General features: G+C 38.1%; 2 protein-coding genes across 4 annotated transcripts in view; one reads left to right on the top strand and one right to left on the bottom strand.

Annotated features, from left to right (window-relative positions):
* Positions 1–7,295, top strand: part of kmt2d (lysine (K)-specific methyltransferase 2D) — a 36,026-nt gene extending 28,731 nt beyond the window's left edge. For both annotated transcript variants that reach the window (XM_058762464.1, XM_058762463.1), the window contains exons 50-54: positions 3,522–3,652; positions 3,745–4,030; positions 4,114–4,187; positions 4,269–4,377; positions 4,471–7,295. In XM_058762464.1, the coding sequence (XP_058618447.1) occupies positions 3,522–3,652; positions 3,745–4,030; positions 4,114–4,187; positions 4,269–4,377; positions 4,471–4,563 (693 nt within the window). In that variant the 3' untranslated portion in view covers positions 4,564–7,295. The remainder of the gene's footprint in view (positions 1–3,521; positions 3,653–3,744; positions 4,031–4,113; positions 4,188–4,268; positions 4,378–4,470) is intronic.
* Positions 7,296–7,802: 507 nt separating this feature from the next.
* On the bottom strand, positions 7,803–23,494 carry acvr1ba (activin A receptor type 1Ba). Of its 2 annotated transcripts, none has more exons than XM_058763999.1 (9): positions 23,290–23,494; positions 13,525–13,767; positions 12,574–12,819; positions 12,268–12,498; positions 11,670–11,837; positions 11,402–11,558; positions 11,200–11,324; positions 10,356–10,486; positions 7,803–9,998 (listed from the first exon to the last, which is right to left on the bottom strand). In XM_058763999.1, exons 1-9 carry the CDS (start codon positions 23,378–23,380, stop codon positions 9,873–9,875), a joined length of 1,518 nt encoding a protein of 505 aa, XP_058619982.1. In that variant the 5' UTR covers positions 23,381–23,494; the 3' UTR covers positions 7,803–9,872. The 2 variants fall into 2 exon arrangements, with proteins under 2 accessions (XP_058619982.1, XP_058619983.1); XM_058764000.1 differs by lacking the exon at positions 23,290–23,494 and adding an exon at positions 23,140–23,267.
* Positions 23,495–23,623: the final 129 nt, after the last annotated feature.

The following is a 23,623-nucleotide window of genomic DNA, read 5'->3' as shown; positions in this document are numbered from 1 at the left end:
TTTGCACGTATATTTAAGCATTAAAGTTGAAAAATAATTGATTTTAAGCCATTGAAATGCAATCAGCAGCGAAAGAGAACTCATTTCAATATATGTGCGCGCTATCTGAGAGACACGCACGTGAAGATTAGGGCTGGGTATTGAGTTCGATACTTTTTAGGCACTGACCGAATTGCCTCGATACCACCGAGTATCGAAAAACGTCTTGTCGTTCGGTACCAAATTTCGATACCTAAGGGGCTAATCTCATCAAGGTCAGTGAGACCTGCAATAAGTCTGCAGCACTAGTTGTGTTCGACTAGAAGCGACGCGGCGCAGATTGATCAGTGTTTGACATCCGCGAGAGCAACTCGAAAGCGTACGGAGCAGTCTGCTCTCTATATCGCACGGTTTTGTTTACTACACACAGACTGAAGCGCGCGTGACGCTCGCGGTGATTTCAGCGTCTGCCGTCTCACTAAATGAGGACAAACACATGAACAACATCTCCAGAACTGCTCTGAGAGTCACTTCATGAGCATTTTACCGTTTTATTTGAGTAAAACTAGCGTCATATCATATACACACAGAACTGTAAGGTATTCATGGCAACCCGTAAAAATAAAAGTTCGGTTTAACTTGGAAGACACTGCGGCAGAAATATATTACTATTGTTCAGAAGACCGTACATACTGCTACTATTAAAATTATTAAAACTTAATTTTTTTTGTAATGATCACACAACATTTCTTCCATGTTTTAATTTTAATAGTAAACCCCCTTTGTTTGCCTAAATAAATAAATAAACTTTGATTTTCAATAATTTAAAGATAAATGAAATTGTTTCATGCCTTCATTTGAAAACCAGATACAGAACACAGAATTTCTGAGGAAAAATAAAACATTTCATAAGGCTATTTTAAGAATAAATTTGAATAAACGAAGTTGTTTTTATGCATTCAAATAATTAGACATGCTACACCAGAATTTAATAACAGTAAAACATATGGTGAAAGAAAATAAAACGCCCACTTATGAAAGTGGATAAAGATTTTCAATTTCTTGAAGTCTTTAACAACCTAGAAATGTTGAATCTGTCTGAGCTATGTGTTTTAAATTGAATACGCACTAGTGTAAATGTAGCCTAACAGATGTGTAAACTGAAAACTATTTGAACTTTATTAAAATTATTTGCACTGATTTATTGTGTTGGATATATTTTGTTCCTTTGTGCAGTGGCTCAGGAGATGAGGCTGTGAGTCTTGTATAAATGTAAAAAAAAAAATGTTTTTTGACATTAATGTAATTTGTTAAAACTGATTTCATAAAATTGGTATCGAAAAAAAGTATCATTACCCAGCCCTAGTGAAGACAGTGTTCATAGTGCGCGGGAGTATTGAGTTATTTTCGCTGCTTTATAGGCCTTGAACGGTTAAATACACACACTTGTATGAGTCAAAATGCCCGTCTTTGCTGGTATCTTCGTAAACACTGTAATTAGGTCTTAAGTGAAAGCAAACAGCTGAGAAAGAAAACTTGTAACAGTATATTGGATCCGGGCAGCTCTTAAAGTGACAGCAGTCTAATATTCCTGCTGTCTGTCATTTGTTAATCAAACAACAAAAGAGAGAAAATCTCTCACTGCTTTTCACTAAATCACTTTTGTAACTTTAATAATAAGAAATAAACATTTAATTTACACAGTGAAGAATATGCAGTGTTTTTATGCATTCGATTACTAGTTTATACAATGTATGTAACATTTCCCATTTATTTGTTGTACTATGGTTTTTTTTTTTTTAATTTAAAGCAAAAATCACTACATGATATACAGTCATGGCCAAAAATATCAGCACCCTTGGTAAATATGATCAAAGGCGGCTGTGAAAATTAATCTGTATTAATCCTTTTGATCTTTCATTAAAAAAATTCACAAAAATCTTTTTATTGGATAATAAGAATTTAAAATGGGGGGAAATATCATTATGAAATAAGTGTTTTTCTCAAATACACGTTGGACACAATTATTGGCACCCCTAGAAATTCTTATGAGTAAAATATCTCTGAAGTATATTCCCATTCATATTCACAATTTTGAGCACTCCAGGGTGATTATGAACATGAAATTATCCAGCCATGGCTTCCTGTTTCACAGAAATATTATATAAATGGGAGGGAAAACAAAGCCCAAATTCCCTTAATCATCTATCACAATGAGAAAAACCAAAGAATATATTTCTGATGTGCAGCAAAAGATAATTGAGCTTTACAAATTAGTGAAGTGGCTTTAAGAAAAGAGTTAGACCAGTGAAAATCCCCATTTCCACCATCGGGGCAGTAATTAAGAATTTCCAATCAACATAAAATGTTACGATACTGCCTGGAAGATATCGTCCTAATGCACGGTGAGAAGGAGAGTTTGAGTGGCTAAAGACTCTCCAAGGACCACAGCTGGGGGTCTCGGGGTCAGAAAACCAAAAAAATGGTCAAACAGCACCTACATCACCACATGTTGTTTGGGAGGGTTTCAAGAAAAATTCTCCTTGCTCATCCAAAAACAAACTCATATTCAGTTATCAGACATGACTGGAACTCCAAATGGGACTGGCTTCTATGATCAGATGAAACTAAAAAATGAGCTTTTTAGCAGCAAACACTCAAGATGGGTTTGGTGAACACAGGAATAAAAAGTACCCCATTTGTACAATGAAATATACTGCTGTATTTTTGATGTTGTGGGCCTATATTTCTTTCTTGTTTAGACGCATGGCATCATGGATTCTATCAAATACCAACAGATAAAAAATCAATAAGTGACTGACTCTATTAGAAATCTTATAATGGGCCATGTTTGGATCTTCCAACCGTACAATAGTCCAAACACAAACCTCAAAAACAACACAAAAATGGGTCACTGAGCACAAAACCAAGCTTCTGCTGGCCATTCCAGTCCTCTGACCTGAACCCTATAGAAAATGAGTGGTGAACTGAAGAGAAGAAGCACCATCGTGGAGCTGGGAATCTAAAGGGTCTGGAGTGATTCTGGATGAAGGAATGGTCTCTGATCTCTTGTCAGGTGTTCTCTAACCTCATCAGGCATTATAGGAGAAAATTTAGAGCTGTTAAACTGGCAAATGGAGGTTTCAAAGTATTTAATAAAAGGGTGCCGTTAATTGTGGCCAATGTGTATTAGAGAAAAACATGTTTCATAATGATTTTTAACCCCCTTTTTAAATTCTTATCCAATGAAAGGTTAGATTTTTGTGAATTAAAAAAAAAATAAAAGATCAAAAGGATTAACAATGCAGATTAATTTTCACAACTGCCTTTGATCATATTTACCAAGGGTGCCGATATTTTTGGCCATGACTGTATATTGTTACCGTGAAATAAAATTACTCGTATTTGTGATATAAGATTTTGGTCATATCGCCCACCCCTAAGTTCACACATAATTACGTATAATAATAGTTTTCTTAAATGGCTTCATTATAATAATGAACAATAATTTTATTTTTTTGTTACTTACCTATGTCCTTCAGCTTCCTGGTGTGGAAAACTGTCAGAATTATACGTTCCGATATGGCCGCCATCCTCTCATGGAGCTACCACTCATGATCAATCCAACAGGCTGTGCACGATCAGAACCCAAAATTCTTACCCACTGCAAAAGGTAATGAACAAAAGAAATTGAATACCTTATGTGTCTGATAAGTGTGGTTTGGAGATTGTAAGGTTCTAATGTAATTTTATTCTGCTTTTCAGGCCTCATACTCTGAACAGCACGAGTATGTCCAAAGCCTATCAGAGCACATTTACAGGAGAGATCAACACCCCATACAGCAAGCAGTTTGTTCATTCCAAATCATCTCAATATCGTCGGTTGAAGACAGAGTGGAAGAACAATGTGTACCTGGCCCGTTCTCGCATTCAAGGACTGGGTCTGTACGCCGCGAAAGACCTTGAAAAACACACCATGGTCATTGAGTACATTGGCACCATAATTCGCAACGAGGTTGCAAATCGCAGAGAGAAGATTTACGAGGAGCAGGTTTGTACATGTCAAGCTTCCAACATATATTTGCTCTAATTGTCCTTTCTTTTTCTTCTAAACTCAATGTTTTCTTCAAACAGAACCGTGGGATCTACATGTTCCGCATTAATAACGAGCATGTGATTGATGCCACATTAACTGGCGGTCCTGCCCGGTAAGATCATACTTCCTGTGCTCTTCTTGCAATCTAAGTGTTTGGTTTTTGTCTTAGTTTCTGATTTCTTCCTCTCCCTAGCTATGTTAATCATTCTTGTGCACCCAACTGTGTTGCGGAAGTTGTGACGTTTGACAAAGAGGACAAGATCATCATCATTTCCAGTCGCAGGATCCCAAAGGGTGAAGAGGTTAGTTACAGTGATCTTTTCCTTTTTTGACAGGGCTCTCAGTGCTGTTCCCCAGTGTAACGCTTTGTATCGTCCTCTCTCCATCTCTTTTAGCTGACATATGACTATCAGTTTGACTTCGAGGACGATCAGCACAAGATCCCCTGCCATTGTGGAGCCTGGAATTGCAGAAAGTGGATGAACTAACAGGGACAGAGAAAGAGTCCGACCCGTCTTTGCTCCCTGGTGCCAGAACACTCCTGCGCCAAAGCCTGTTATATTCTTACTATCCAGTTAATAAGCTGCTCTAAATTGAGGAAGAAGAGTTCACTCTCAGTCACCTGAAAGACAAGACTTTGTTATTCACAACAAGAGCCAAAGCTTTGAAGAGTAAACTTTTGATGCCACAACCTTTTACAGATGAGCTCAAAGGTATTGGACCTGCTTGAATCTTTCGTGTTGATTTAAAAAGTACACCTCTGCCAAAAGCACCTCTACTTCCTCCACTGTTTCCTCCTACAATAAGCTGACTCTGGCTGCAATCGATCCCTTCGACATCTACCAAAATAACTGAAGCTATAGCATATCAATACACTTAGACTAGAACTCAGTGAAGATGTTTGATTAAAGCCATGTAAGTACTCAAAAATAAACTAGTACACTTTAGCTTGGACCTATCCTTTCCGCTACCACCCTTTCCGTCACCCCAGATGAACGCTCTCCCATCAAATCATCAATGAAGATCGTGGACATTGGCAAGACAATCCTGGAGTGGCTCTGCGTAGAACTGTGATGAGATATGATAACGTCGAAATACTATTGACCTGTGGCTCGAAAGGCACCAGATGTTTTATTATATTGAGTTAAAAGGTGGGTTTATTTCACCCAGTCTACCTCATTGAGTTTGTGGGACGTCACTGCTTTGTATTAAAACTGTTAAGTGCTACTGTGGAAAGGGGAAGGCAGGAATGTGTCCATGGCAATTGCCTTCTCGGATAAGCAGGGAAACTTAAGCAGCAGGTTTGCTTCTATCTATATTTTGCTTTCTGATGATTACAATAGTGAGCCAGTGCAACTCTTTTTGATTTGATTATACAAATGAGATACAGTATATGACGATGCATTACTTAGAGCAATCGAAACTCAAACGGGTGTCTCAGAGGCCACCTTTTTCCGACTGTAGATATCATGTAGCTGCATCGACACACATGCGGATCATGCTTTTAGTGTAGAAACGCTCATCCGGATTCTCTCGCGTTCTTGACGACGGAGCAAATTATGACAAAGGGCCACAGTGCGGATCCACGCTGGTGCAATTTGAAAGATTATAGGGCAAAAAAAAGAAACTAGTGATGCAAGACTGCCACTGCATTCAACATGTTTTCCCATCTTGAATCCTTCCATCCTGCGTTCATTAGATCTCTGTACGGATCTCATCACTCCAACCAGGACCCTTAGGTGTAAAGCCTCTTCCCTTCTGTGATAGTGGACTGTTGTAAACTTACTGTAGTGAGTCTTTCTCTGCCTGCTGATGGCCGGTTGTATCTAATCTATGTATTGTGGTTTGATAGTGGTAGCACAGTCTACAGGCTTGACGCAGTGATGGAGGAAGACTTCAAAAGGGCATTTCTATTTTCTTTTATATTAAAGTAATTTAAAACAGTAAAAAAAAAAAAAAAGTTGAATTTCAAAGAAGGGAGTTGAACAAAGTCTCCACATAGCCCATGATGCTTTGTTCCTTTCTCCCCTGACTTATGACCTCACGTTAAGAATAAATGCAAAATGTATAAACTGTACATAATAGGGGTCTAAACTCTTTATTCAGCCCCTTTTTAATCAATTTCAAAATTGTAGAGAAATAAAATTCATGAAAAAAGCAACCACTGGATATCATTTTATCAGAAAACTAAATGTGTATATATCTATAAATATATGTAAAATGGCAAACTAAGTAATATCTTTATGTATATGAACCAGAGTGTTTTTGCATTTAACGTTTTTTTTCTATCTGCGTTTTTTCCTACAAGACCATATACAGTTTAACTAAAAAGGTGTGATGTTTCTCTTGTCTTCACCAAGGAATTTTGGAAGACTTGTTGCGGTGAATGGCAAACATTTAAGATGGGATTCATGCAAAGTTTTTTTTCATGGAAATAGATACTACTTTTGTTTTGTTTTTGAAAGATACAGCAGTAAAATGGTGCATAGCATTTGTGTATTTATGTAATATTGTTCACGTATATTTCTTTTATTTATGCTACTGCTTGTGAATTACTGAACCCTGTCCTTGAATCAGTGACAGTTTAATTAGCATATACAGTAAATGGAAAATCTTGAATCTCCCAAGATGATACTGTTTTTGATTCGTGTCCTGTTGTTTTCTTCCCCTCCCTGTAGAAGTGAATGTTTTATATGACTTATGGAAAAGGCCGCATAGCCGGGAAATGGTATGACTTCATTAATCGAAAATATCTTCATTAATTACATGTGAATTGCACTCAGCATTATTTTATTTATACATCCTCCGAACTAGCATTGGTTCTTTTAAGGGTAGTCTGTTAATAAACATGGGCGCTTACTGGATTTTAGCCTGAGTAACTCTCGCCCCCCCTTTGTTCTTTTGAAATCTCTTAATTTAAGCTCTCTACTCGTGTTGTAATTAAATAAATCCTGATTTTGGTTTTCGACCTGATCTACTTTTTAAAAAAGATGCTGCAACTGTACAGCAGAGCTACTTTTAGGGAAGATGAATAAAATGGTCATTTTTATTGTATGTGGCATGTTTTGTATGGATATAATTTTGAATTGTACATATTTTTGGACGTCAGAGGTTGCATCTCTTTATATACGGCTGTCCCTTTCCCTCCCAGCCCTCCATTTATTTCTTTGTCTCTGCTTTCTTTCTTGTAAAGAAAAATAAAATGCATTTTAAATATAAAGTTTTCTATGTTGTTACGTAAAATCTAATGCCTAAAAAGTTTGAAGCTTAGAAACTTATTTCACTTTGGTCATTAATTAGTCACCTTCATGTAATTACAAACCTGTAAGACATTTTTGATGAATTCTGAGAGCTTTCTGACCCTCCATAGAGAGCAATGTAACTGAAATGTTCCCAGACCCAAAAAAAACGAAGCAAGGAAATTGTTAAAATAGTCCATGTGGCATCAGTGGCTCAACCGTAATTTTATGAAGCTACAAGAATACTTTTTGTGCACGAAGTAGTAAAATAACGACTTTATTCAACAATTGTTCCCCATCCTTCGCCAATATGGAGAGTACCACGACGCATGCTCTCGGATTTCATCAAAAATATCTTATTTTGTGTTCGGAAGATGAACAAAGGTCTTACAGGTTTGGAAAGACATGAGGGTGAGTAATTAATAAGAGTTTTCATTTTTGGGTGCGCTATCCCTTTAAGCTTTTGGAAAGAGTCAATGAAACAGAAATAAGAAAAAGGATTTATTACTGTATACCATTTATGTACATTATATTAACTAACCCACAAGTGGATTTGTTTTCAATATGTTTAAAATACACATGGAACCTCAGGATCAAAAACTCATATGCATTGGATTGAAAGCGTCGGCTACCAAGTCTGAACTCTTATTATCAAGACTAAAATGGACAAACGTCAGGGAATTTAGACTAAATTGCCTCCACAAAGTGGCAGTAACTACCGTCCGAAACAAGTGTCGTTCCTTAAGTCTTCTGCAAAAGTTACATGTTTTACAAACATCTGCAAAATCCAAGTTGTAAGGAAAAAAGCAAGCACAATATAAATAGTGGAACAATTAGCCTATACACTTCTAATGACAGAATTCCCAGTGTATGATGTAGAGCACCATGATATAACAAAATTCAGTCATAATTCTCAGTTATTTAAGCCATTCTTAACATCACTCAATTTGACTGAATCATGCTGCTGTCATCAAATATATTCCAGCTACACAGAGCAGATTCATAAGATATGACCCTGACAGCATAAAATGCACAGGTCAATCAGAAATGGACTGTAATAGAGCCAGCTATCGATTAAATGTTACACACAATACAGGACCCTTGTTCTCGTCCAGCCCTTCAACAAGCATTTGGCATTAATGCCAAAGCTAATGCTAATCTAGTCACTTTTTGCATTTACTGTTGAATACATCCCCGATTCCAGTTAATCATTCACAGCAGCTGCAGATTTCTGACTGTTATCAAGACATTGGTGCAAGTGAAGTTAATAAAGGATGGAGGGAGTAGTGAAGTTGGCATATGATGCAGTGTCGCCGTGCCCAGCATTTGGTGGTTAGTCTTGGCAAACCCTAAACGTAAGAATGAGGAAGAAATGTTCAGTAGTACTTATAAATTAAACTGAATGACAACTCTTCAGTGCAAGGCAAAGCAGAGCAATATAAATGTTGTAATGCAGGCAAATAGAGAGATGCATTATTTTACTTCAATACTTTACATGTGTGTGTCTACTACATCCCTATAAGGACACTGACTGCAAACAAATAACAACAGTGCAGTTTAACATGCCAACATCCCAGAATAATGGGAATAGAACATACTAAACGTTCCCATTAAAAAAAGCTGTTATTTTTTTTTAAAAAAGCATACAAGTGGTAGTGACTTTCCTTATGACAAAAAACTTTCTTATTTTCTCAGTATGCCGTCGGACAACAGGACTAAACAATCATCCCACAATGCATTCAGCAATCACAACATGGATTTTAAGAACCCGAAAACAATTAAATAAAACATACATGCGCGCGCGCACACACACACACTCCCTGTGAACATTTAAAAGCATTCAAACCTTTTACATTTTTTTAACCAACGCAGCCTGAAGAAAGATAAATTAGCAGGCTGATTTTTACTAGAGTAAATAATCTGCACTTCTTCTTTTCTTCCACAGGAACAAAGAACTGCAATGCCACTTTGTCACACAGTTACGGTGTGTTCGCTTTGCTACACTTAGGTTTGTACATGAATTGTTAGTCATAACAGGAGGAGACAGTGTTATCCACATTTTTTCACATTCTCACAACAGCAGTAGAGCACTATATATAATCATAGATTCACACTGAAATATGACATACGGTGTATTAGTGTGTGAGGACGCACAAAAATGAAATCGAAACATTCTTTTAAAAAAAGTCACACGGCAAAGTCCATTTTGGACGAAAGTGGTGAAATAAAAACAAAATCAAAATGCCTGTCACAGTTCAATTGTCATTCCTGCCAAAACAAAAAAAAAAGATAAAGAACTCAACAACAGTAGGTCCATGGAGGGAGGTTGTGCTGAAATCAGCGGTTGGAGGCTCATCCACGATTAGGAACTTTGATGTTGGAGAAATGGAAAAGGGCTGGGATGGACTCAACCTCAGTAGTTTCGTCTAAGATGGTGAGGTAGGCCTCGTCACAACTTTTATAAGGTTCAAAAAAGGGCTAAAACTGGCAGGCTGCTTTTGGCTTAAGTCTTTATTCGCTTGTGCGTCTCTACAGGGATCTGCAGCATCCCGCGTCTTTCAGATCTTAACGTCTTCTTGGACGCTGAGTTGCGAGAGAGTCTTCTTAATCCGCAGAGCCGTAAGCCGCGCCGCACCGTTGGCATACCAACACTCCCGCATGATCTTCCCCATCACTCTCAGCGCCTGTGGAGAGAAAACCCAAATAAAACTGAGTTTTCCAGCCTTTCTCACAAGTATGCTTGCGAATAATAGCTGAATTTAATTAAAAGGCTGTATTTTCACATAAAAAAAAAAAAATCTCAGATGACACGCCTGAAGCATATTGCACTCAAAAATGGCATTTCAAATTGGCAAGCATGTTTGTGGTGAATGCTGCAACATTATTTGTGTTAGTGTGGTCTACTGTTATCATCAGTTCCACATGTGCCAGTCCTAAAAGTCATGTATTGACTGAATAAACTGTGGTTTGTCACTGAAAATGTCAAAGTTGGAGGGTCATGGGCAAAATAAGCTGTAAAGCTAAACAGTGGTAGTTTTTACCTCGTAGCTCTGCCACCAGTTGGGCACATTGGGCCGTAGTCTTTGATCACACACCACCTTCCTCATCTCTTCTATAGAGGGGTCGGAGGGCACCAGATCATAGTAGGGAAGCTGGTAATCTTCATGGATGCCTGAGAAGATAGTAAAAATGTGAGTTGATAGATTCAAGTTTATTGCTGAATGGCACAATGCAACGTTTTATGTCATATTTTATTGCTCATGTGTAGCAAAATAAATCAGCATTCATAGTCGCATGGGGAAATATTACAGGATTGGGAGCTGGAGGCAAGGCTGACAATTCTGCCCTCTTATAATTTTCTACTCTAGGCCTCATCATATATGTAACTGTATTTAAACCTGCAAACATATACATTATTACATAGTAAACAAATTAAAGCCTAATAATTGTACTTAAAAAAAAAAAAAAAAAAACTAAAATATTCACACAACATATTAGGGCTACATAAATTGGCCAAAAATGATTTCATAACTATGATTAAAAATAAATATTTAATCATTTTTACAGGAATTTCTGCTAATCAGCTAATATATGAAAAGTGATTAAAAGATAGTGATGCTTTTTTCAGTTTTGTCAGTAATTTTCAGTATTTACAAGAAATCTCATACTCAACAAGCTGTTTTTATTTGTTTATATTATTGTAATTACACAGAATTTATTTCAGTGTCACATGATCCTTCAGAAATTATTCTAATATGCTGATTTAGTGCTGAATAAATGGTTCTGAGACACAACACCTAAAAATATGGCTTCTACAGTCAGTGAAAGCACTGATATTAATCACATTTGCTAAGAGACTGTGGGTGGAAGATAATTTAAGCTCACCTCCAGCATTACACCGTCGTGCAATCTCCCAGTAAACCAGTCCCAAAGCGTAGATATCAGCACACTTGAAAGAATCAAAATGCTTCATGTTGATCGTTTCATCTAGTACCTCTGGGGCCATATATCTAAAAGGCAGAATAAATATTAACATCAGGTTATGCAGTTTTCATAGTCATCTTTATGATGGATGTAATGGATGTACCTTTTGGTGCCAACCCTCTGATTAGGTGCGATGTCTATAGTATCAGTGATGGACTCGTGCCGTACAGCGAGCCCCAGATCTGCTATGGCACAAGTACCATTCTTTTTCACCAGGATGTTTTTAGATTTGAGGTCACGATGTGCAATGCCTGGTTTCCCTGTGGAAGGAGACCATCGTGATTGAGTTTGGTTTTGTGAGTACAGGATTTTAGATATTTCACAGTTCAGATTTAGAGGCTGACATGTCAAACTGATTTATTCATAATTACCCTGTGTTCCCAGGATCTCCATGTGCAGATGTGCCAGGCCGCTGGCCGCTGAGAGTGCTAACTTAATCATCCCCTCGATTGTGACGGAGTAGTGGTTGAGATAGTCAAATAACGAGCCATGTTCATGATAGTCTGACACCAGCCACAGCTGTGTCCATGTGCCATTGTCTAAGAAACAGACAGAAATATTCAAAGAGTTTTAGGGATGGAAGAAATCACTGTCTTTATATGTTTGATCAATATACGAAATATTTATCAGTAATCACGTTATGATGACTTAAATTGTTAAAAATAACTATAATATTATTTTGTATAATATTAAATATTAAAAAGCAAACATTAATATGTTAATGTAATATAAATGTAATAGATAGATAAACAAATAATTTTTAAATAATTTTTAATTAAACAATAGATCTATTTAATTATATGTAAGATAGATGGATGGATAAACAATTATTTAAAAAAAAATTTAATTAAACAATAGATCTATTTAATTATATGAAATATAGATAGATAATTACATTTTTAAACAATATATCAATTTGATTATATGTAAGATGGATAGATTGACCCTTAGATTCTTTAGACTCCTTACCTTTATTATCAGCAGCAATGAAGCCCAAGATGTTCTCATGACGGAGCATGATGGTCTGGTAAATCTCAGCCTCACGGAACCAGGAGCGTTCCTCTCTGGATGAGAAGATCTTCACAGCCACATCTCCTCCTCTCCATCTCCCCCTCCATACTTCCCCAAAGCGACCTTTACCTATAATTTCCTGCAGTACAATTGTCCTGGCCACTGTTCGCTGAACAAACAAGGGCAGACCTGAAATGAGAAAACTCATTAGCACACAAACAAAACACTACACACATACAGGAGGAGGATAGAGTTGCAGCTTACCAGATCCTGAACCAGAGGTGGACAGATCGAAGATGAGATCCTGTAAGGTCTTGTCTTTGGCCAAGTACAGATGATCACAGGACGGATCCTCAACTTCGAGTCGCTGCCGATGGTTATAGTTACGCTGGTGGTGCTGGAAAACTAGCACTCCCACGATAAGCAGCAAGCAAAAGAGGAAGACCGGGCCTGCTATCACTGCCACCAGCTCTACAGGACCCCAGGTGTCCTCTTTATCGTCCGTAATCCCTGAAAAAGACGAGTAAAATGCACTTTATAGGTTGGACCTAGAGGGATGGACCAATATTAAAATTCTGTTCAATACTGATAACAGGCAGATAATTTTTTTCATGCTATGATAAATAGTCAATATTAAAACTCTATACTATTTTGTATAATTAAATTGAAAATGAAACACTAAAAATTTTAAAAGTAATAGTTTTATATATATTTTTTATATATGCCATATTTGAAATTAGGCATCACATTATATTGTACAGTATGAAAATAATTTATTTTAAATAGAAATATTTTGTAATATTACACTGCATCCTTAAATGTAATATGTGACCCTGGACCACAAAACCAGTCATCATAAGTAGCACTGGGTTGTATAGGTCAAAATTATCGATTTTTCTTTTATGCCAAAAATCATTAGGACAAGTAAAGATCATGTTCCATGAAGATATTAATTAAATTTCCTACCGAAAATATATCAAAACTTACATTTTGATTAGTAATATGCATTGCTAAGAACTTCATCTGGACAACTTTAAAAGCAACTTTCTCAATATTTGGATTTTTTTGCACCCTCAGATTCCAGATTTTCAAATAGTTGTATCTCAGCCAAATATTGTCCTATCCTAACAAACTTTAAATAACTGAATACATTAAAAAGAAAGTAAATAAATAAACAAACTTTAGAACACCAGTGTATTTGGCCTGTACTCCTACCGCTGGGAATCTGGAGGTTGATGCTGTTGCAGAAGTCCGTATAACAGCAGTGCGTGTTGAACAGGCCTTTGGCACTCAAGCAGTAGATGGGCTGTCCGGGTGGTACCAGGTTGACACGGGGGATGCAGATCCGAACTTGCTGCTCCTCCTGACCTTTAATGTGGGACGTAGAGGCCATGCAGGCCCCATCAGTCTCGCAGACATAACCGCTGCTCTCACAGGCAGTGCAATTACACTTAAGAGCTAGACAGAGGAAGAGAGAGAAGAACGATTAAAATAATTGCAATATGTCTTCATCTTAAAGCCAGATTATAAATGAGGATGTATTCACGTGAATGCTTTAAGTGAACTGTGCTAACTCAAAATATCCACCAGAGGGCAAGCAAGACCGATATAAGGACATAAAGAATCACTGAGTAAGGTAACTCAGGCCAGAGGCACTGCATGCAGAGTTCAGTTCGCTACCAAACTGCATAACATGAAACTGAATCCGCCACTGCAGATGAACCCAAACAGATTGTGTATAGCAGAAGCTGGCATGGGACGGCCTGATTCGGACCCCCACTGCAGCACCTTTATATCAGCAAAACACTTTCACAGACTACTGCGTTATTGTACAGTCATAGAACTCAGTTTGCAATAAATAATGAGCAAGATGATTAGATTTGACACGTAAGGGGTAGTAGGATCAACAGTGCATTCAAATCCAACTGAATGTACCATTTTTATTATACTAAAAAACACAGAGGCAGTGTCTTAAAATGTTTATTATTTATTAAAATAATCTCGAACAAAGGGGGGCTTTGGAGTCAAGCTGGTCTATAGGATTTTAACCGCCCTTTTATTGTCTAATGGCTGAGAATATAGGCTACTCTGTTCACTAAAATATCTAAAAAATTGTTTATCTTCTATTGGCAAGGTTGTTGTTTTGGATTTGATACATGAAGGAAATTACACTTTTGTTTACCGACCAACTTGGCAAGGTTTACATCAGATGTGGGAAAACTCAAAATATCGAAAACCGCTGGGTATGTTTACATGGACTAATTTCCGTCAATAACTAATGTAAGATTCTAAACCTTGATGACATATCTAAAAAGAAATCTTCTGATATTCATGTCAGAAGAGTTTAGCAAATAATTTGTAAATATTCAGGTTTCATCCACTGACTATTTCGAAAATAAATGACTGTGGAAGTACCATAGAACAGAAGACTTTTTAAGAACCTTGGAGTATTATAAATTCAATATAATACTAAAGTACAAAATGAAAAGACTTCCATAGTAACATCACGGTACCTTTTTGTTGCCTAACCTTAAAAGCCTGAGGACATAAATAAACTATATCATTAAACTTCAGGGGCATTCAAATGGCCCAGTGATGGACGACCATCTCGCCTTTTGTAACTTTTTTAGACCCGTCATCACCATTGTGTATTTTTGTGTCTCTTCACCAGATCAAACAAACTCAGACAGGATGCGATGATGGCTGGTACACAGACTGCCGAGGGTGACCGAGGTCATGACACGAGGGGTGGTGTTCATACTTCACCGGCGCCCTCGATTTTATCCAAGCCGCATACAATGGCAGACCACTCAAGACAAATTGCAGCGGTTTTAAAATAACAGGACTTCAGACGCTTGACTGCTGATCACAACAGGGGACAAAAAGGGACAAAAAGTGCTTTAATGCCCAGTCTTTTCTGGGCGTCCCTGTCAAGAGCGTTCTATTCTAATCCTCTCTTCTCATTTTAACGCTTTTCTTTTGCCTTTCCCACATGTTCAGGCCTCTGTTTTTACTTTGTAGTCCTACTGTCACTCATCTCACTCCACACACACTTAATTGATCTGACTCACTACGCTTCCTCCCACAGTTTTTCGCACAGGTTTATTGCACAACTCATGACATGCAAGTGGCGGAACCACACCCTCCTGAACAAGTGTCAACTTCGCTTTTTCACCGTGTGTATGTGTGTGGGGGTATGTGTATGTGTCAAGTGTCATAGAGCAAGAGAGGGAGTGTGAGAGAGTGTTTGTGTACTCTTTATAAATCTTAAAAAGGCTGTGATCTAACAGACACTGAAGCGCACTGCCAGTAACCGTTAGTGGAGCGGATCCAAGTCAACTGAAGTTCACATGCACAAGGAATTTCCTGCAGATTACACGGAGGTAACCAGGCCCTGATAGCAAGAGAAAAACAACCCGGTGCCATAATAACCCTCTAATGGAGCACACACGATATCATTAAATCACCGGGCAGCAAATAGAATGACTGTAATTGCCTCATAGTCTCTTTCTAAAGAGGTCTGAGAAAATGCAATGTAGATATCACATTAATCAGAATAACTATACTTACAGCTGAAGTGTGTAATTTTACGGTTAAAACTCTTAAAGGTATATTCCGGTTTCAGTACAATTTGCTCAATCAACAGCACTAGAGGCATAATGTTGATTAGCACCAACATTTATTTCTACTTGTGCCTCCTTTTGTTTAAAAAAAAAGGGAAATTCTGGGTTGCAGTGAGGCGTTTAGAACTGAAGTGAACACGGCCAATCCTTCAACATTAACATACAATAGTAAAGCCACAAGATGTAAACAATGTATTAACGTGATTTTAGTGTGGAAAAAAAAAAAATTAACTTACTACTAACCCTTTTACAGTAAAATTATATTACATTTTATACTATTTCACGTTCATGAAAACATAATGCCTAAAATTACAGTTAAAATGGCTAGAATAACTTCACAGCTCAAATTTCACAAGTTTTAACAGAAGATTAATTGTAAGTGATTTTATATTATCAAAATCACATTCAAACATCTCTATTCACTTTCACTGAAAGTGCCTCACTGTAACCAACCAAGAGGGACAACATTAAGCAACTAATGTAATATGCAGAGACAACTATAAGTAACCATTCGTAGACTGATTTAGCCAAAATGTTACAAAAAAAAATGTTCATCTGTTGCAAAACTCTTCTGTTTGAGCATCCTGACTAGTCTGACAAAGTTAAACTGACTCAACTAATGGTGTGATTTGGGGGCAGGGCTATCCGTTTTGTCAACCAATGAAAGATGAGGGGCGCGTTCTGGAATACCCGTTTAAAAAAACAATCATTATTTTCGCATTTCTGCATGGTGACAGAAATTACACAGTTCTTTTTTTTAAAGTCTCCAACAAACAATAAGGATTCCAGAGACGTCACAACTGTATTACACAACACTGGTTTTATGTCAGTCCAACAGCTCATGAAATCACAGTTATGAAATCACAAAGCCTCTTCAAGTCAACCATTACATGCATGTATAATGTGGACATACTTCATATTCCAACATGTTTTTCATATAACTGAGAAAAAACAAACTCAGCATGACATTTCTCCATGATGTAAAGAGTCATGATAGCAACATGTCAATAAGTTGTGACAATATACACTACACTAAATTATATCAGAGGACACTATATGACAATGTGTGTGAAATTGTGTATTCACTGAACTCTTTGGTGTAGTTAAAGTCAGCATGAAGTGTACCTTAGCTATTTTGTAATGCATGCATGTTAAAGATCTTAATATGAACAATTCCTCCATGTGTATACATTTTAATTTTTTACCTCATAATTTATGAAAGTGTCAAACTCAATCTTCTGGTGAAAATGACAGACTTCTCTCTGGTTACGTAAATCATTCAGTCTGCTTAATCAAATGGACTGAACCAGTTCCCAGCCCTACAACTTTTATTTTGCAATAATCTGTTACAATCGGATGTCTGTCTCAACACAGAAGAAAAGCTATATTGCTACTTTCATTGTGACTGTAACCTCAAGGAGCATATTTTGATATCTTACAAATACTTTTTTTTTTACCTGATAGCTATACCTGTTTCCACCTCAATGTAAAAAAATAGACAAAGCCACATTGTGAGATATTACGGCATAATCATGAGATTTTTTATCGTATTTATTGTGACTTAAACTTACTAAACCAAACCTTCCACAAAAACCAAATCACTTATGCTATAGAAACCCAACACTCTTTCCACTCAAATTCCTGCAATACAGTCTGTGAAACTTCAAAAAGACCAATCAAAGTTTATGCAAAGCTAGTCGACAACACGGCGTGCGTGGCTCCAAACCTGTGGCGAGGGAGCGTGAGCAGTTCAGGCCAAGCGAGGTCTTGTATGCGCATAATTGGTGGCCTTACACTGGCTCTTTGTGTGGAGATTAAGGGGACATGAGGAGGGATTGGGCGGGCTGTGTCTGGACAAAGGATGGGAGTGGGTTGTGCGGTGGAGGATGGGGGAGTTACTGTTAGAGTGGCTGGGGGTAGGGGGACTCCCCTGACATGCTTTTAAGAGCTGCCGGTGAAACAGATATGCCAGGACAGAACACAGAGAGGTAACAGAGGGCGACTTACAGAACCCCCAGCTGTGATGGGATTTCGGCCGAGAGACTAGCTGCGATAGACCTTAAAACCCTAGTCTAGACTTGGCTTAACCCAACAGAAAAGGGGGAATTCAGCAAAGGACGACATCAAAATCTCACTGCCAGTGTGAAGTTCCTATCATTCCATTCTTGTTCAGACAGGAAATGAAAACCATTGCGGGAAGACGTGAATGAAGTCGCTGCCATTAACAGTGTGCTTGGCTGATCAGAGTGGGGCTCATGGGAAGTCTTTAGTCAACGATGAAGCCGCAAACAACTTCACATTACCGGCACGGTGACTAAAGCCTTCACTATGGAACACAAATTTCACAACCTCTCCTTCAGGAGTACCAGCTTTCCATGTTGGGGTCAAAGTGAGGATTAAGAGCTCACAGGGTTTGTGGTTTAAACACTCAGAGGCAAATATTGCCCCCTGCAACACAAGCAGTCCTCTCATATCTATTACAAATGGACGGCCAGAGCGGTGGAGGCATTATCTCTTGCTTCACCTCCTCTGGATAATGAAAGCCCATCATCCTCCTCTTCTAGCAGGATGCCAGGGGCTACTGAGAGCGGGCAGAATGAGAGAGTGCAGTTACCCAAGATGCATAGAGCTGAAATGAGATCCATTGAGCACCCAGACAGGGAGCTGATTAAGACATGCCGACGCCACCAGACAGAGCGCACACACACACTCACACAGACATGCACTCTATAACACACGTTGAACTACACTCACAAAATCAATGCAGTGAAAGGAAGGGGAGCTTCTTCAGAACCCTTATGGTCAAATTACTCATCTGGTCCAGAGGCATGAATCTCTTTTTTTTTCTCTTTTAAAGGGCAGCAAGCTCAAACCATTTCATGCGACAAAAAAGTTCTTTCTGACAAGTATAAGAGGTGCATTAGTTTTAAATAGATACACTACCATTCAAAAGTTTCCGGTCTAAGATTTTATAGCCTCCTCTCGTGCTCACCAAGGCTGTGTTTATTTGATTAAAAAAAATTCAGTAAAACAGTAATATGATTACAATTTAAAATAACTATTTTCTATTTTTATTTAATTTAAAATGTAATTTATTCTTCAGTGTCACATGATCCTTCAGAAATCACTCTAATATGCTTCTGATTAGGTGCTCAAGAATCATTTCTTATTGTTATGAAAGTTGAAAACAGTTGTGCAGCTTAATATTTTTATGAAAACTTATACAAATTTTCTAGGATTGTTTGATGAATAGAAAATTCAAAAGAACAGCATTTATTTTAAATTTAAATCTTTTGTAATAGAAATGTCTTTTTACTCGAAAATGAAAATAATTTAAAAGTCACATGGCTTTTTAATGGAATTTTTTGGAACTTGATGGTTGAGCCATACGGGTATTTCCACAATGGAAATATAATGCTATACGGGTTTGGAATGACTTGAGGGTGAGTAAACAATAACAAAATTATACCTTTAAGCTTATTACAAAATTACCCTTATTTTTAAGAAAATAAAAGCTGCAAGATAATGATTTTAGTACTAAGGGAAAAAAGTCAATTAAAATGTACTATTTCTAAACATGCATTATAATGTAGGTCACACAAAGGTCTATCTCTCAATGTAATCGGTACTGCCTGCCGGCCATTCGGGTCATTAGCAAGGTCATTAATGAAGCGGAGACCAGCTTCAGTCGGCTATGACCGTGGACTCAACCCCAGCAGCCAGCCTCCCCAGACACATACTCGCACGCACACACACTCCCCATGAACCCACAAATCTTTCTTTGCTACACTTTCCGTTCTCTGATCTTATATACAAGCACACACATGCAAAATATGGCTTAATGTGCTCCCTTTCATTTCCATAACAGCACTCTCAAAGCACCTGGAGCCCTCCTGCAATATGGGCTCCTTCCTGCCTTCACAAAAGTTCAGAGACTCTGAGGTTCAGAACATCTATATTATAATTGTATGCGTTAATAAACATCTAAAAATTTAAAATGAACTTATAGAAAATTAAAGTAAGTTTGTTTCTTCATCATAACAGATTTGGAGAAATTTAGCATTACATCACCCTCTGCAGTGAATGGGTGCCGTCAGAATGAGAATCCAAACAGCTGACAAAAACAACACAATAATCCAGAAGTAATCCACACGACTTCAGTCCATCTCCTGTTGTCCTGTCACATCAAAATCCACCGTATTTATTTAGAACTGTTCTGGACTGTTTCTGATTCTAAATGCTTTATCTGTGCATATTTCTCTCCTGATTCAAATTTTCATTGGAGAAAGACTTACAAACACACAGCTTTTCATTTCAGAAGACATTAATTGATGGACTGATGGAGTCGTGTGGATTACTTGTGAATTATTGTGATGTTTTTATTAGCAGTAGCAGCCATCGGCACCCATTCACTGCAGAGGATCCATTGGTGAGCAAGTGATGAAATGTCAGAGGGGGGTGGGGGGGTGGGGGGGGGGGGTACATTTTCAGCAAATTTTCACTTTGGGTGACCTGTTCCTTTAACTCACTTTTTCCACTTTGCGGCTGTTGTTATGAGAACTGGAACAAATTAATGATCATTTCTTGTAAGCAAGAGAGTCACTCATAAAATGTAAGTTTGAATGGGCTATTGTGTCATTCCTGAAGAGTTTTTCACCAAACGTAAATGTAGGGGAGCAGGGACTTAATGCTTCAGTCTGGTCTGTGTGTGAAGGGAAAAGAAAAATGTGCGAGAGAATGAAAGATGATGAAAGCGACGCACCCTGCCTCACGGCTGTCTGCCTAGCTCACAGTGCCCATATCACATTGCTGTTGTTTTCTCACACAGGCCTGCGAGAAGCGTCACACAGACATCTAGAAGCTCGAAGACTCACGACAAGCCAGTTTATCAAAAAAAAACAAAAAAACAGCATGCTTACTGAGAATCTAGGCAGTCAAACTGCAAGTCCAGAGCCTTGAAACATGAATCACCTAAGATTACTTGGTTTCAGCAGCACCTCGATGGAATAATTACCATAACATGGTTGGAGTCGCCAATCTGTTTCATTTCCACTAGTCTGCGTCCAACTACCGGCAGCTGTGCAAACCCATCACTGGCTGCCCAAAGGCGCCTCTCGCGCTACAACCCGCTCACTGTAGAGTCTGACATTGAGCTGACCCAGTCAGACTTACTACAGGTGGGATCTGTCTGTTTAGCATTTCCTATCAAGTTCTATTAGAGCATTTGGCAGCATTTTATGCAACACAACCGTTTGCGAACAGTGGGAGCGATGCTTCTCGGAAAAAGATGAGTCACCAATTAGAGATCACAGATTGCTGAACTTTCTCAAATCGTCGATGAAAATGGCCCCTGCTGTGTTACATTTCATTACACAGTCTTCAGTGATATGTCTGGAGCACAGCGAGTTACAATGGGGAAAAATGTAATTTCAAATTTTAAAGACCAAAAAATCCACACTCATTAGTATTCTAGTTGATCACACTACAAAAACGTGGCCCAGTTTTCATACTATATTTTGTCGACTTCTCAAAATCATCTGAACAACATCACACTGATTTGCAGTTTTGTCCTTCCAGAAAATCTCACTAGTGTTTCCAAGCATAAACTGTTAGCGTGCTGTGCCATGCAACCACAGACATGTTTATTTGTGCTGTGGACGTAACCACCATCAGTTTGGCCATACAAAAGAAAGGCAGACTCCCTTGACAGGCCACTGAATAGGGCTCATTGCCCACATTTCCATTACAAAGGACCAGACTCCAAATCTGACTTGAGTCTGAACTTGCTGAATGACCAGCTTCCCATCGTACTCTACAACAAATATGTACTTGCCAGGGGTTATAAAACACAACATTAGCTTTCTAGAACCAGTAAAATATGTGAAAAATTGGCAATATTTTAGGCCTTATGGCTTGACAATAGCAATGGGGTCAATGAGGACTGTTTTTGCCAGTCGAAATGCACAATGCTGATTAATGTTAAGAAACATCACCAGACTGTTTTGTAAACAGGGTATACCACAGCAAACTATATACTGTCAACAACATCTATGATATAATCTAACATGTAACTACAAACAAGGTTGGTCATTTTTAAATGAATCACTGGAATTCATGTTGAGTTACATGTCACAACTAGTAATGGGAAGTTAGACTCATTTCTGCGAATCGGTTCTTTCGAACATTTTTCTGAACTTAAAAGTTGTCTTTGTTATTAAATCTGTATGTGAAAAATCATAGAAACTTGTCAGTCATCAAGAATGGATGGAAGTAAAGCATCAAAGTAAAAAAAAAAAAATCCAAGGATTTACTAACTTATTTAATTTCAGTTTTAAACATTTTTATTACTTGAAGTAAAAAAAAAAAAAAATCAGCAATTAAATCGAATACAAAAATGATTCTGTGATTAATTTATTCAGGATTCTTTGATGAACAGAAATTTATTTGACATTTAAATCTTTTGTAATAGAAATGTCTTTTTACTCGAAAATGAAAATGATTTAAAAGTCACATTGCTTTTACCATTTTTAAAGGAATTTTTTGGAACTTGATGGTTGAGCTATATGGGTTTATGAATGGAACATATCTGAAAGAAACGGTTCCCGGTTCGATTAATCGAACTGGAGAAGCGTCAATCCGGTTCGCGAGCAAATCCTTCAGACCGGTGAACCGGTGTGAATGTGAACTGGTTCAACCGATTAATCGAAAAGATTCGAATCAGAAGCGCGATTAATGTAGGAATAGGAGGACATGGCTCGTTACAGCGTGCAAACCACCGGTGAAGGTTGGCGTTGCAAGTTCATTTAATGTAAGTTTTGCAACATCTGACGTCAGTTTTATGAAGTCATGTAAAATACTGGAGGTTTGAGCAAACATGCCACAATTTACTGTAATATTTTATAGCTGGCCTAAGCTTAAATGCATGCATTTTATTTGTAAGGGACAGCAGGCCTGTATGGAAACAGGGAAAGTATATTTATATATATATATTATATATATACACATATATGTATATATGTGTATGTATTTGGCTATATTTAAAAAGGGACAGCGAGCAACGCGGTTAAATCCTAGCCTAATAGACGAACCTCAAAAATAATACATACAAACATCAATTATGTGCCGCGAATGAAGCGCAATTCAAAATGCAACACTAGTCATATATGAATAAGCAATGATTTACGGTACAGATGACTGGTTTACAAACCCCAGACACAGCGCCATGATGAGCGCCAGGCTGCCCCGTCCAGCACAACACAGCACAGCCTGGCCACACTCTCTCTCCACACACCAGCAGCCTATCAAATAAATAAATACACACAGAGAGAGGTGACACACACACAAACACCCGACTCACCATCGCCGACCGCTATTAATCCACACAGGGCGAGCAGCGCTACAGCAGTTCGTCGTGGAAGCATGACTGCAAGATTCCCATCTCTTAGCATTAATGCATTCGTTGTGTGTGATATTGACAAGCGAGCGAGACTTCCAACACAACCACAAACCAACCAACCATACACCGCCTGCCAGACTCGGCTAGACAATAGTGGGTTAAAGGGGTGTGACTAGTTTTAAAGGGGAGGGCTCCACGCCTGGGCTCCTTTGTTGTGGTGAAATGTCTCTTTACAAGGACTCGTTTGTGAATTGGCCCGATGGTCCTGTCTGTAGTTGAGGTCTCATCAGGTTTG

Source organism: Onychostoma macrolepis, chromosome 23 (genome assembly GCF_012432095.1).
Source record: "Onychostoma macrolepis isolate SWU-2019 chromosome 23, ASM1243209v1, whole genome shotgun sequence".
NCBI lineage: Eukaryota > Metazoa > Chordata > Actinopteri > Cypriniformes > Cyprinidae > Onychostoma > Onychostoma macrolepis.
This window is presented reverse-complemented; position numbering and strand designations above follow the sequence as displayed.